Source organism: Myotis lucifugus, unplaced genomic scaffold (assembly GCF_000147115.1).
Source record: "Myotis lucifugus unplaced genomic scaffold, Myoluc2.0 scaffold_68, whole genome shotgun sequence".
Classification (NCBI taxonomy): Eukaryota; Metazoa; Chordata; class Mammalia; order Chiroptera; family Vespertilionidae; genus Myotis; species Myotis lucifugus.
In genome coordinates, this window is record NW_005871116.1 from 2,254,874 (window position 1) to 2,270,585 (window position 15,712).

The 15,712-nt window shown below is 33.1% G+C and overlaps 1 protein-coding gene across 6 annotated transcripts in view; it reads left to right on the plus strand.

Annotated features, from left to right (window-relative positions):
* Window positions 1–15,712, plus strand: part of NIPBL (NIPBL, cohesin loading factor) — a 123,259-nt gene that overhangs the window by 24,972 nt on the left and 82,575 nt on the right. For 5 of the 6 annotated variants that reach the window (XM_023755012.1, XM_023755008.1, XM_023755010.1 and 2 more), the window contains one exon: window positions 6,234–7,826. The exons of the other annotated variant lie outside the window; for it this stretch is intronic. In XM_023755012.1, coding sequence (XP_023610780.1) covers window positions 6,234–7,826 — 1,593 coding nt within the window. The remainder of the gene's footprint in view (window positions 1–6,233; window positions 7,827–15,712) is intronic. 6 annotated transcript variants of the gene reach the window in all.

Below are 15,712 nucleotides of genomic sequence, written 5' to 3' on the forward strand. Positions count from 1 at the left end.
CTACTAAAGCATTTTTATATCTCATGCATTGTTCACAAGTTAGGTTAATATAGTTTTGTATTTGCACCTTTTTTTATTTGCTAAAACAAGGTTAACTGCTATAGAATTATTTTGAATCAGTTACTTAAGAAAAGTTTGTATGTATGCTTATTATACAACTAGAGTCCCGATGCACAAAATTCATGCCAGGGGCTCAGCCCTCGAAGCCGCAGTGGCTTGCCTTGGCCCTCGCAGCCCCGGCTTCATCCAGAAGGTCGTCTGTAAGGTCATTTGGCTGTCTGGTCTAATTAGCATATTACGCTTTTATTGTTATAGATTAGATGTTTTACGTGGTTTTTCTACCATCTCTTCATTGTGTGACTTTTTTCTAATAAAAATTATGAAAAGAATTTTAAGTTAATATTAAATAAGAAACCTTCAGGATCAAAGATCTTTTGTTTGTAATTACAGATAAGTGTTCCCTTTTGTCTGACTAGTATATTAGGATGGAGTTTCAAGACACATGTTCTATGAGTTTGTGGACTTTTTTTTACTGCTTACTAAATAATTGTAATCAAATGAAAGCTCCCTATTAAGTTCTTGATTATTTTAAGAGACAGAAGTTAGTAATAAAATTTATGTACTTACTGTCTTTACAGGTCAGCATATAAATACCTGATTATCCAAACCAAAGCATACTTTATGATTTACTTTTATAGTTAAACTAGAGGCCCAGTGCATGAAATTCATGCATGGGTAGGGTCCCCAGGCGATCAGGGCCAGTCTGTGGGATGACCAGCGGGGTGATCAGGGCCCCCACTCGCACCTGCCTTGGCCTGGCACCGTGCACTCACCAGCCCCCCCCCCCCCCCCCCACTGCCAGTCAACTCCCTCTGCGGTTTGACTGGTGGGGCAATCAGGGGCCCACACTCCCACCCACCTTGGCTGGTCTGGCGGTGCCTGCTCACTGGCCCTGCCTCCCACCACCACCACTGCTGGTCGGGGCCTGCGGGCTGGGGTCAGCTTCTGCGTTGAGCATCTGCCCCCTGGTGGTCAGTGCACGTCATAGCAACCGGTCATTCTGCCATTTGGTCTATTTGCATATTAGGGTTTTATATAGATAGATATTCTAGATAGATAAGATTATATTTTCTCAGTAATTATAAAATAAAACAATGTTGAGGAGAACTCATTTTTAGATATGATTTTGTTCATATGTGACAGGATTATTTCTAGATAATTGTGTTCCTATACTAAGAAACATACTGAAGATTTGTATTATATTTCCTATCATGATGGCTTTTTAAAATTTTATTGCAAAAATAAACTGTATTAACTGTTGTATTATAATGTTTTCTAAATATAGAAATCACAGGAGTCAGTGCAAGAGATTGCTAGAAATTTTCATTTTATTGACTAGGGAACTGGAATGATTTTTTTTAAAAATAGTAAATCATTAATGTTAAAGATGAAATAAAAGTGTTTGCTTGTACTTCCCCTTTGCTTAGTGGTATGGGGTTCAGGAAATAAATATACTATGGGGGTTCCAAAATATATCTCCTGTAGCCTCTTATAAAAGTATATGCATGCCAAATGAAGAGAGTAGTAGTATTTAGCTTCTCTTGATAATATCAACATAGTCCAAAGTCCTGAATTCTATGATAGTTTTTCAGAAAACAAAATTGTAATTTCTTGACCAAGAATTAATTATTAATTCTTGAGGACTGAATTCTTTTGTACAACATTTTATTTAATGGGTATTTTTGGAAAATTGAGTATAATTTTTCAAATGATTTTTTAAAATTGTTCGTAGGAACAAAAACAGGAAATGGTGAACTTCTGGTTGCTGTGTTTTACCTTTCATGAACTTTTATTGTATCCTATTTGTTGAAGCCAAAGTTTTTACATATAAAATTTGAATGAAGCTATGGAGAGTAAATAGGGCTAATTGACTTTTAGCAAACTTATTTTAGACCATTAACTTATCTTAGGGAGAGAATAACAAAAGCAATAAACAGCATACTGTTCTTTCAAAAACTTTTATAATATGTATTTTAGTTTTTTTTTTATATTTCTTTATTGATTTCAGAGAGGAAGGGAGAAGGAGAGAGAGATAGAAACATCAACGATGAGAGAGAATCATTGATCGGCTGCCTCCTGCACGCCCCACACTGGGGATCGAGCCAGCAACCCAGGCATGTGCCTTTGGTCAGAACCGAACCTGGGACCCTTCAGTCCTCAGGCTGACGCCCTTTCCACTGAGCCAAGCCTGCTAGGGCTGTATTTTACTTTTAAATATCTGATTAACTTATAGCAAATATAATTGAAAAGTTAAAGGAGCAGAGTTGACTTAGAATTTTGAGCTCTGTAAGTTGAGTTACAGAGGTATCTGGTGTTATAGGATTAAAGCAAAAATGTTTATTAGAGCTATCTGATTTTTAATTTGCTTTAGATGAATTTAATATGTATGTTTTCCGAAATTGGTTATGCTGATTTTGATGACCTCATATTAGTGCTGACATTTCTAACTTGCTTTCTGAAAGCCATGTTCTCATTATTTCTTGGCTTTATTTGAAAACCTTTGGAATTTAGGTACTACCTAGCACCTATGATTTGAACCATGTCATTTTGTATTCAGTTTCTGCGTTGTGTGATGGGATAGTGTTTTATATATAAGCAAGTTATCTTGAGATTTTGGAAAATTAAATGTTTGGTATGTTGCTCCACAATTGCAAATGAGATCATAAATAAAAGCAAAATTTTCTGAAGTGGTTGGTTTTAGTCAGCCCTTGAGAGATGAAATACTTCTTGAAATGAATTTATCACTAGTAACCACTACATTATAGGACTAAATCATAAAATTGCTATTTACTATATTCTAAAGTTGGACATTGAGAACTTTTTTATAACTATTGTATTGGTGGTGGTAAGGAGCAAAAAGAAAAAAACTACTTTGGTCTACTGAGAGCTCTACGTTAGGTTCTGAACTTGTTTCTATTATATTCATTTGTTACGAGAGATGCATTCACTTCAATAGACCAGAAATATAAAAATCTGTATCTTGTAATATTAGAAATATGATTTGATACTTGTGAAATTTGAGAAGAGGAATAAAGTACTCTGAAGAAATATTCACCTAGTATGTGGTAGAACCTAATACCACACATGTCTTCTGTTCCACACATAAGAGACACTTTTCTGGCTGCTGGATATTTATTTCCCTTTGTCCTGTTCTCTCATATGGATAGTCTTATATACACTGATAGGTTAACTCTCTGTAAGTTAATATTTTATAGTATTCTTAAAGGACCCTTTTCTCAATCTTCTACTCATATGTTAACATTTGTAATTACATAAATTAAATTTTAAAGACTATTCATCTTTGCTTCTGGAATAACCTACCGTAGACATTAATATCTCCTTCATGTGCTGAAAATTCCTGCTTTCTTTTGTCAAAGAGGGGTTTCTTTGTTTATCTTTGCCTAATTTCATCTTTTCCCAAGGTCCACTTTCCATGTTAGCAAGTATAAGGAATGGCCTAGCTATACTAATTTTTTTTTATCATATTACAATATTCTTGCACTGTGACCCTCATAAGAAGTAAATTACTACCTACTGTCATTTGAAATAAGAGACTGGGATTTTGAATATGAATAGGGCAATTAACCACTGTTAATTGTACTGTGGTTTAGGGGTGCATGTTTTCATTTTTCATAATGGGCTACTATGTGTATAATTGTTGTGATTCCTAACTTAAGTGTTTTTAGTTATCACATGCAGTAGATTTAAGCAAGTGTTATACTTTGTTTCTTATAAGCATAATAATCTGGATCTTATTTTCAGAATATTAGCATCTGATGACAAGTGATGTTGGTTTAAGCATTTTCTTCAGGATTATATACATTCTGATAGCTAATCTTATGGTTCCCAATGCTAAACAGGACTTAAAGATAAACAGTGTCCCAAATATTAAAATTATTCTTCATAGAGATGGTTTTCCATCACTAGATGAAGGTTATGATGTAATGAAGAGTAATGACAAAAGTGACCTATGCAGATTCAGAGCCACTTTACAGGAACAAGTTCATGTTGGAACTGAATTAGATCAATTGAATCAGAACCTGCATGTTCTTAACGTGTCCAAGAATCCTTGCAGCAGTAATGGAATTTTTCACAGTTTTACAGAAGAGGTGACATACTGTTCAATAGTTGAAAAATTAAAACTTTCTATTTAGCAATATTTTATGCATAGTGCAGTAAATTATCAGAGCTTTCCCAATCCTAATATATTACTCTTATGCAAATGCTTTCATGATTTTTATTATAAATAATTACAACATCTATAGTTTAAGATAACTAAATCAAACACGGTAACTTCGTTGAAATTAAACTATTTGCTAAATAGGTTAATGATCTATAAATGCTTTAGTATTTTGTAATTCTTTAAAATTTAGCCTTCAAGATATTTTAATGTTTTTCTGAAAGACAGATTGCTCATGTTAATAAAAGCATGAGCCAAAGATTTCTTAAGAGAAATCTTCAGATGCCTGAGATCTATGTCATAGTTTTAAGAACTTTCACAAAGCATATTTTTTGAAAAATAAAAAAATTTAGATTATACTAGATTTAAATTTAAATTTCTAGATTCCTATTATAAACATTTAAGGATTAAGTATAATGTGATAAAGCATCCTATAAAATTCTGTAAATATAAATTAATTATTCTGAATGTTGTTGTTTTTAGTTATTGATGCAAAAAGCTTCATATAAGTTTTACCAGATTAACTAGGGAAGACAGTCTAATGATAATATACGTTATTATTATTATCATTATTATTATTATCGTATGTAGTTTTGCAAATGGAGTATATGTGATGGTAGATTTGACTTCTGAATAACTGAAAAAGCAAAATGACTTTGTTCTACAAAATTAACAAATATCTGAAGTAAATTTTACTGGTATTTGATTAGATTTAAACTGGATGAATTTCTTCTAACTTTGAAAACAAAATGATGGAACTTTGGTGTATAAAAGCAGTATTACCATTAAAAATTTTTTTCAGAACTTAATTCCCTAATGATAAGGGGCTGTTTTTTAGTGTCCAGTTTGACTTTATCCTTGTCATACTGTTTTGCTTAAATGATATTATATCATATTAATGAATATATAAGAGAATCTAGAAGTTCTCCTGTAAAAATGATTTAAAATATCTTAAAACAGAGCCAGGCAATTCAGCAAGTAAATAGTATAGCAAGACAACCTCAAGGTGCTATAATATAACTATTCCCAAGAACTAATTAGAGATTTAATTTATAGAAAATGACTTAGCAGCCTCTTAAGGTTTAATCATGCACAGAAATACAAAGTTGTTAAAATTTCCTTGACATTTTACTGTGGTGGTGGATTTGTGTTTGTTTGTATTTTTGTCTTTACATTTCAGAATACTGTAAATAATTTCTTACTGCTGCCAAGATATAGACTCCTAGAAATTTACATTGAAGAGCCCAGCCATTTTTCCTCAGTGGAAGTTGCTGATGGCAGGATTTATCTAAAATGCTTTCATTTTTATACTTAAATGCTACCTTATTTTAAATATACTTCTGTGTATTAGCTTTTAAATTCCATTTGTGCTGTTGACACCTTGAAGAATTTGAATCCTGGATCAAAGGTTAATGAACTATTAATTTTTTTTTATACTCTCCTCATTTGTTTTTTACAGTGGCATGGTTTCTATTTTCTTTTGGGCTTTATTCTTTTCCATACTTTCCTACATATTGTAAAGTTCACATTTTCTTTTTAATATGTTGGCAGATTTACGTCTCTGTAGTTTTGGGTTAATGGTTAAAATGAGAATACATGATTTATAACTGGTTGCCTTATTCATATATAAGGAATGTGGTTTATCTTTATCATATACAAACAAAAATATGTTTGTATTTAATGTATTTTAAGTTCCATTTATTTTATATTGTTAGGTTTACTTATATACTCAACAAGTATGCTATTAAATTTTTTTTTTGCTATAGTCACTAACATTTATTGAGATATAGCAAGCATGAATATTTCCTCAAAACTTGGTTTAAAAATATATCATTTGTGCCTACTATTTTATATATGCATATTGATATTTGCATTCATCACATTTTTTAAAAACATGATGACTTTAAAAAATAGCCAAAGTTCATATGGTTTTTTTAATAAGATAAGAATATATGTCTATTACTGATATTGAATATTTATCTTTAAATTTCAGATAAGCCTTTGAAAAAAAGAAAACAAGATTCTTACCCACAGGAGGCTGGGGGTGCTACAGGAGGTAATAGACCAGCTTCTCAGGAGACGGGTTCTACGGGAAATGGGTCAAGGCCAGCATTAATGGTTAGCATTGATCTTCATCAGGCAGGAAGAGTGGACTCTCAGGCTTCTGTAACTCAGGATTCAGACTCCATAAAAAAGCCTGAAGAAATCAAGCAATGTAATGATACACCTATTTCTGTTCTTCAAGAAGATATTATTGGAAATCTTAAATCTATGCCAGAAAACCATCCTGAGACTCCTAAAAAAAAGTCTGATCCTGAGCTTTCAAAGAGTGAATTAAAACAAAATGAAAGTGGATTGGCCGAAGCTAAACCAAATGAAAATAGATTGGTGGAGACAAAATCAAGCGAAAGTAAGTTAGAAATGAAAATAGAGACACAAACAGAAGAACCTAAAAAGAATGAGAGCAGAAATACGGAATCCAAACAAAATGAGAGCACCACAACCGAGCCTAAACAGAATGAAAGTAGACTATCTGACACAAAACCAAATGACAACAAACAAAATAATGGCAGATCAGAAACAACAAAGTCAAGACCTGAAACCCCAAAGCAAAAGAGTGAAAGCCGACCTGAAACTCCAAAACAAAAGAGTGATGGGCGTCCTGAAACCCCAAAACAAAAGGGTGATGGGCGGCCTGAAACTCCAAAGCAAAAAAGTGAAGGTCGGCCTGATACACCAAAACATAGGCATGAAAATAGGAGGGATTCTGGAAAGCCATCAACAGAGAAAAAGCCTGAAGTGTCTAAACATAAACAGGATATTAAATCTGATTCACCTCGGTTAAAATCAGAACGAGCTGAAGCCTTAAAGCAAAGACCTGATGGACGATCCATTTCTGAATCACTAAGACGTGACCATGATAGTAAACAAAAATCAGATGACAGGAGTGAATCAGACCGACATCGGGGGGATCAGTCTAGAGTTCGAAGACCAGAAACATTGAGATCCTCCAGTAGAAATGAACATGGCACTAAATCTGATGGTTCAAAACCTGATAAACTAGAAAGAAAAAACAGACATGAATCAGGGGACTCGAGGGAAAGACCATCTTCTGGAGAGCAAAAATCAAGGCCTGACAGTCCTCGTGTTAAACAAGGAGATTCTAATAAATCAAGACCCGATAAGCCTGGTTTCAAATCACCAAATAGTAAAGATGACAAAAGGACAGAGGGTAACAAGAGTAAAGTAGACAGTAATAAAGCACACACTGATAATAAGGCAGAATTTCCAAGTTACTTGTTGGGTGGCAGGTCTGGTGCATTGAAGAATTTTGTCATTCCAAAAATCAAGAGGGATAAAGATGGCAATATTACTCAGGAGACAAAGAAAATGGAAATGAAAGGAGAACAGAAAGACAAAGTAGAAAAAATGGGATTAGTTGAAGATCTAAATAAAGGAGCTAAGCCTGTAGTTGTCCTGCAAAAACTGTCTTTGGATGATGTTCAGAAACTTATTAAAGATAGAGAGGACAAATCACGAAGTTCCCTTAAACCCATCAAGAATAAACCATCAAAGTCAAATAAAGGTAAGAATAATTATACTGATATCATTTGTATTCTAATCAGTTTTTCTTTGCATATTAGATTAAAAAAATGGAAATTTACCAAAATTGAAACACCACTACATGAAAATATAACATTGATGCAAAATAATAGTGAATTTTTTTTTTTTGGTAATATAGATAAAAAAATTCTCAATGAAAATTCTTTATCTCCCAGTCTTAATTGAACTACTTACCGTAGTTATAATTTTTACTAGTTGGTACACAGTGATAAGTTTTTTTGCTATTTAGTTATTTTAGGTATTTTTGAAAGTTGCCTGTGAGTCAAGTGAATTATTAGAATGGATGTATTTAACAACTTTCTAACAAGTTAACTGTAGAGATATTTCATTCTATAATGAGGTAATAAATTGAATTTTAATTTCTAACATCTCAATTGAACTGTACAGTATACAAAAATCAATGTTATAAATGTTTAAAGACTGTACAGTGTTTCAGTACTGTTTTCTTACAGACTTTTCTCTGAGTTAATTATTGATTATTGATGAATAGTTTGAATTTTTATAGTTTAGTTATATAAAAGTTTTTTTTTGTTGTTTTTTGGGGGGGTTTTTTTTGCAGGAAAGATGGCCAGTGACAAATGTTTTATTTAAAAAATATATAGTTTAGCTCTTTCCTATGGAAAAGTAAGAGGGAATGATATGTACCTCAAATTGGGTTAAATAATTAGTTTGTGAGGTGTTTTGCTTTCCGTTTTGTATGGTTGCTGAGTTAAATTCTCCATATACTTGAGTAAGTTGTATTTTTTCCAGGAGTGAGGGTGGGGAGAAATGGGGGGTCTTAAGTGCTGAAAAGAGTAGCAGTTTGTACAGAAAGTATAGTTTTTTTCTTTTTTTTTTTTTGTATACTACTTTATAGGTAGGTAGGTAGGTAGTTAGGTAGATTGATAGATTGATAGAGAGATAGATGCTGCAGTGTGGCAAGACCTAATATTTAGCCCATGCAATATCAGTATAGTTCTTAAGGCAATAAAGGAGAACATTTATTTGATTTTTAAGTTCTAATTCTTTGAAAAGTTCATTAAATAAAAACTTAGATTTATAGTTATAAACAAACATGAATGGAATTATGCTATCCTTTATGGTAGTCACCTGTTTCATTAGGCTATTTAAATTGAAATTAGTTTAAACTAAATAAAATTTAAAATTCACATCCTTAATAGCCACATGTGGCAAGAGGGTACCTTATTAATGCAGATAGAGGACATTTACATCATCAGAGAGTTGTGTATTAGGAGATATAGAAGTTGTAATGGTTATTTTTGTAAAATGCTGTTGTGCCTTGTCTATCTTAAAAAGCTTATTAAAACATAGTGTTATTACTAAGAACTCTTAAAAAGTTACTTGTTATGACTAATCTATTTTTATTCTTACTTGGTCTTCATTAAACATTTACTTTTCACTGTTAATTTATTTGTTTTTTTCTTTCAAAAATGAAAAAGATTGCTTTTGAATCACCAATATTTGTATTTTAGTGAAATTTTCAGATTTCTTTTTTAATCCTCACTTGAGGATATGTTTTTATTAATTTTTAGAGAGAGAGGGCGGGGGGAGAGAGAGAGAGAGAGAGAAACAGTTGCTGTTCGTATGTGCCCCAACCTGGGTATGTGCCCTGACAGGGAATTGAACCCTTACTCTTCTGTGCATAAGACAATGCTCCAACCAACTGAGCCACACTGGCCAGGGCAAAACTTTCAGATTTAAAATTATGGCAATCAGACCTACAAAAATAATTAACATTTCAGCTTTAATTAATTGTTTTTATTTTCTAAGAGTGCATCTTAAATTCTGACTGAAAGTTTGGGAGTGGTATATATGTATATGTAGTAAAGAGTATACTTAAAGCAATTTTAGAAAGATCAGATGGAAAGTGGTACCCTTATGTCAACCTTGGTCTCGACCATCTTTTTCTCTCCTGCCATCTGTCATCTTATGCTAGCCTTGCTTTCTAAGCTCTGTTTTAACAATGAATCTTTGCAACTGAACATCAACAAATTAATATATCTCCTCGTTAGTAACTCTTGTTATTTCGTGTGGTTTTTACATGTAATTTCATTGCCTGTGAATGTGATCTTTTTAGTACCAATCCTTGTTTCTCCTAAATGTACTTTTAACACAAATATATATACTAGATATGTTCTTTTGATGAGTGAGTAGGCTATCTAGGTGCGTCTGTCTGCCTGTTAGTAATGTGTGTGCATATGTATGTATGTGCATATGTATGTATGTGTGTGTGTATGTATGTATGTATGTGTATGTGTAAATATATATATATATCTCCCACGTTCAAAGGCTGTTAAATCGCGTTGTTTACCCATATCTTCAGGAAAAAATCACTTCTGTCATGGTAAACAACCTGCTTCCCTATTTATAATGGTCTGGCCCTCTAGCTACTACATCGCAAAATTATAGCTAATTTGTCTACAAACGTCAGGTGGTCATAATAATCTGGCCACTCAGTGTATGTGTATATAAACACATATATTAATCTATCTGCAATTATAAGTGGACCTTTTATCAAAACTCTGATTTCAGTGCTTAGGTTCATTTCAAGATCCTATATAGATAATTTTTGCTTTACTTATACCTTAAAATTCATATCTATTATTTTTTAGTAATGAATTAATTTTGGTTTTATCTTAGATTTCTGCTAAGTTAGCATGTCAGTGTTATACATATGGATTTTTAAAAATTACATGCATAGTTGTAGATTACTGACCCTTTGTAATACGTTTTACTTGGGATTTACTTTGGAGAGTCACAGAAAATCATCCATTTTGACATTGCTGTTTTTCTAGGTAAAGGAATTAGGCTGAATATTGCTGGAATACTTTTGTGGTTAATTCCTAAGTCAAAGTTTTTAGTAGGTTGTGTGGATTTTTTTAAGAAGAGCCATAAAATTTCATCCTTAAAGTATTTTATCTGATGTGCATATTTAAAATACTCATTCTTTAGAGTAACTTGAAATTTGTTGAATATGCTTCACCGGTAAATTTTGAATGGTAGCGATATAGATTTATGACTCCTGGTATAGATTACTTATTTTGTCTTTTGTGTGAACTTATTAAATGTAAAGTGATATTGTTACATTTGTTTTGATTTCTGTAGGGATATGTGTATATCCTTAGTACCTAGCATAATACATTGTATATAATAAGAGCATATTAAGTGCCTACTTAATGAATAGAGACTGTATTGCCACCATGTTCTGAAAAGGTTTTTGTTTGTAAATTAAAATTGTGTTTCTGTCCTTTGTTCCTGTCAGTAGAACCTAGTTTGAGATATACTTAATTTTCAGCTTTCTATTCCCTAAACTTTGTAATGACTCTTTCACTCTGTCAACTACCTAGTTTTTATTAAGATTCAGAGGGAGACCTAATCATATTCATGTCATTTTAATTTACCCTTTACCTTTATTTTGCTCTATAACTGTTACAAGATTGGCTCAGTAATAGTTCCGTTCTCTTGCTTCTGTCATCTTCCCAGTCTGTCACCATCACCTAGTTTCTTCCTTGCCAAATCGGAGGAATGGGGATAGAGAACCAACATAACCTTTGTAAAAACTTTAACATTTAAAAAAATACTTGTCTATTAAAATATGTTGAATGCAAAAATAATATATTATTAAAATATTTTGCTACGAATATTATCCTAATATACCCTAATGTACAATATATCTCTAAATTAAATAAAGTTATGAGATCTTTAAGACCGTCATGATCATCGACTAACATGTTTTAAAAGTGTTAACAGCTTAGTATCAGTAATTATACACGTTAACAGTTTGATTTTTTACATTCCAGAGTGTCTCAAAATAGCATAACTTAATATCCAAGGAAATTATTTTGTTCGTCCTTCTAATAACTAGTTTTCCATCACTTGCTTTAAAAAAATACGCCATACCACCTGTTATTTGAGATTATAGCCTTTAAATTGTAGTGCTTTGATTAGCTAATGATTGTAGTCATTAAGGACACTTATTTCACCTCATTTATGGCAGTTATTATCAAATGTTGATCACTGAAATACATTAGCTAGTTGCTTTTTATGTAGCACTGAATAGTCTAGTTGGATTATGTTTTGGACTCTAACCTTCTGTAAATTTGAAAGTACTGTTTTTGAGTGACTTTTTCGCATAGTTTATGAATTCCTAAGTTGAGGAATTTTTGGTAAAGTATGTAGGATTGTAATATTCAGAATCTTTAATAATACTGTAATGGAAATTTATTTTGGTTCATTTGATTAGTTTTATAAAATATTTTTCTGAAAAACTCAAGCTTTTAGTTTTGTAAAGACTTTATCAGCAGTGATATCTTTAGGAAGTGTTTGGAGAATATTTTAGTACAGAAGTTGGCTTAATATATACCTAGCTGTTGTTGAGTGTGATTTTAGATTACTCTTTTAAAGTTTTTTGTCCATGATTTCCATTCACAAAATTTTTTTGGTCCAAAATTTGCTTAGTAGATAATTGACAATATTAATTTAAAGAGATTTATTACGTAGAAATATCTTTTCATAAAAATTAAATGTATTAAAGTTTGCTAATGGTGTTCTCTCCTTTCCATTCCATATCTCAAGCCAGCCTGAGGACATAGCTTCTATAAAGTTTTCCTATCTGTTGAAATATACATGATTGAGGGGTGAGGAGATAGCAAATAATTCTGAGCGAACCTATTTATGAAGAACTAGTCATTACTCTAACATACTGAATTCCCTTTTCTAAAAAAAAAGTTATGAAAACCCTACCCTACAAGACCCTCATACAGATATTAAGATAATAAATCCCTACTTGATATTATAGTACAGTATAGTACAGTACAGTACAGAGGTCCTCGGGTTACGTCAGAGATCCGTTCCTACGGCGCGACGTAACACGATTTTCACCGTAAGTTGGAACCCACCTACATACTATATATATATCCCACGTTCAAAGGCTGTTAAATCGCGTTGTTTACCCATATCTTCAGAAAAAAATCACTTCTACTGTCGTGGTAAACAACCTGCTTCCATATTTATAATGGTCTGGCCCTCTAGCAACTTCAGCGCGAAATTATAGCTAATTTGCCTACAAACGTCAGGTGGTCATAATAATCTGGCCACCCAGTGTAAGCACCTACATTACTCACATGGAGCACATACACAGCAGTAATGAAGTGAAACAGCAAAACAAAATTAAAAGAAAGTTAACAATTCCTGACCTTTACTTGTGGTAAGTAAATAGAAAAACACAAAGCACATATGTACATACATCAAAATGATGGTACTTTTTTTTTATATAAATACTGTAAATGGGAGATGGCGACGTAACCATGAAACAAGGTACATCGAGTCCGACGTAACCCGAGGACTGCCTGTATAGCATAGTATAACCTCGTATACTATTAGTTAGTATACTACTATAGTAACAAGTTAATATTATATAGTATAATATATTATGGTATATATGTATAGTATAATATATTGTGGTATAGTGTAATATCAAGTAGGTATTCATTATTTTAATACCTGTTTCAAGCTCTTTCTAGAATAAGAGAATTCAGTGTGTTAGAGTAATGGTATAGAATATACAATATGCAGTATATATAACATAACAGTATATGATATATTATGATATAATATGCATTTGACCTTAGAACAAAGTGGGGATTTGGAGTACCAACTCCCTTGCAGTCTAAAATTGGCATGTAACTATAGTCTTCTCTCCAATATGTAGATTCCCAATCACAGAGTTAACCCTTGAAAAACGCGAGTTTGAACTGTGTGGGTCAATTGATTGCACTGGTCATTGAAAAAAAAATTTGCATACATGTGGACCCACACAATTCAAACCTGTGTTGTTTAGAGATCAGTTGTCAAATAGATACCCTCCACCAACCATAAAATTTAGCATTCTCTGACTTCTATTGTACTAACTTTTGAAAATTCTTCATTAAGCCCAATATAAATTGTACAAAGAGCACTAGAATTAGAGCCTTGGACAAATCATAACCTTTTAAAAGCCTTGGTTCATTAACTTTTAAAATGGAGAAACCAATTTTCTTCCTACTTCATACAGTTTATAAGGACCAAAATGAATTTTATAGTAAGAGCTAAAATCTGTCCATTTCTTTTTTTTTAATAATTTTTTTTATTGCTTAAATTATTACAAAGAGTATTACATATGTCTCCTTTTTTTTCCCCCGCCCTTGACAATCCCCTGGCCTCCCCTACCCCCCAGTGTCTTATGTCCATTGGTTATGCTTATATGCATGCATACAAATCCTTTGGTTGATCTCTTACCCCCCCCTCCTGCCCCCCCACCCTCCCTGGCCTTCCTGCTATAGTTTAACAGTCTGTTCCAGGCAACTCTGCCTCTGTATCTATTATTGTTCAAAAGTTTATAATGGACTCTATTATCCATGAATGAGTGAGATCATGTGGTATTTTTCCTTCATTGACTGGCTTATTTCACTTAGCATAATGCTCTCCAGTTCCATCCATGCTGTTGCAAATGGTAAGAGTTCCTTCTTTTTTACAGCAGCATAGTATTCCATCGTGTAGATGTACCACAGTTTTCTAATCCATTCATCTACTGATGGGCACTTAGGCTGTTTCCAGATCTTAGCTATGGTGAATTGTGCTGCTATGAACATAGGGGTGCATATATCCTTTCTGATTGGTGTTTCTGGTTTCTTGGGATATATATTCCTAGAAGTGGGATCACAGGGTCAAATGGGAGTTCCATTTCCAGTTTTTTGAGGAAACTCCATACTGTCTTCCATAGTGGCTGCACCAGTCTGCATTCCCACCAGCAGTGCACAAGTGTTCCTTTTTCTCCACATCCTCTCCAGCACTTGTCGTTTGTTGATTTGTTGATGATAGCCAGTCTGACAGGTGTGAGATGGTACCTCATTGTTGTTTTGATTTGCATCTCTCGGATGATTAGCGACTTTGAGCATGTTTTCATATGTCTCTTGGCTTTCTGAATGTCCTCTTTTAAAAGGTGTCTATTTAGGTCCTTTGCCCATTTTTTGATTGGATTGTTTATCTTCCTTTTGTTAAGTTGTATGAGTTCCCTATAAATGTTGGAGATTAGGCCCTTGTCAGATATAATGTTGGCAAATATGTTCTCCCATGTAGTGGGCTTTCTTGTTGTTTTGTTGATGGTTTCTTTTGCTGTGCAAAAGCTTTTTATTTTGATGTAGTCCCATTTGTTTATTTTCTCTTTAGTTTCCAATGTCCTAGGATCTGTATCGGTGAAGAAATTGCTTCGGCATATGTCTGAGATTTTGTTGCCTTTGGATTCTTCTAGTATTTTTATGGTTTCCCGTCGTATATTTAAGTCCTTTATCCATTTTGAGTTTATTTTTGTGTATGGTGTAAGTTGGTGGTCTAGTTTCATTTTTTTGCATGTATCTGTCCAATTTTCCCAACACCATTTATTGAAGAGACTATCTTGACTCCATTGTATGTTCTTGCCTCCTTTGTCAAATATTAATTGAGCATATTGGTTGGGGCTGATTTCTGGGCTCTCTATTCGATTCCATTGATCTATATGTCTGTTCTTGTGCCAGTACCAGGCAGTTTTGAGAACAGTGGCTTTGTAATACAGCTTGATATCTGGTATTGAGATCCCACCTACTTTGTTCTTTCTCAGGATCGCTGCAGCTATTCGGGGTCGTTTTTTATTCCAGATGAATTTTTGGAGAGTTTGTTCTAGGTCTGTGAAATATGCCGTTGGTATTTTAATGGGAAGTGCGTTGAATTTATAGATTGCTTTGGGTGGTATGGACATTTTAATGATGTTGATTCTACCAATCCAAGAACATGGTATGTTCTTCCATCTCTTTATGTCTTCCTCTATCTCTTTTT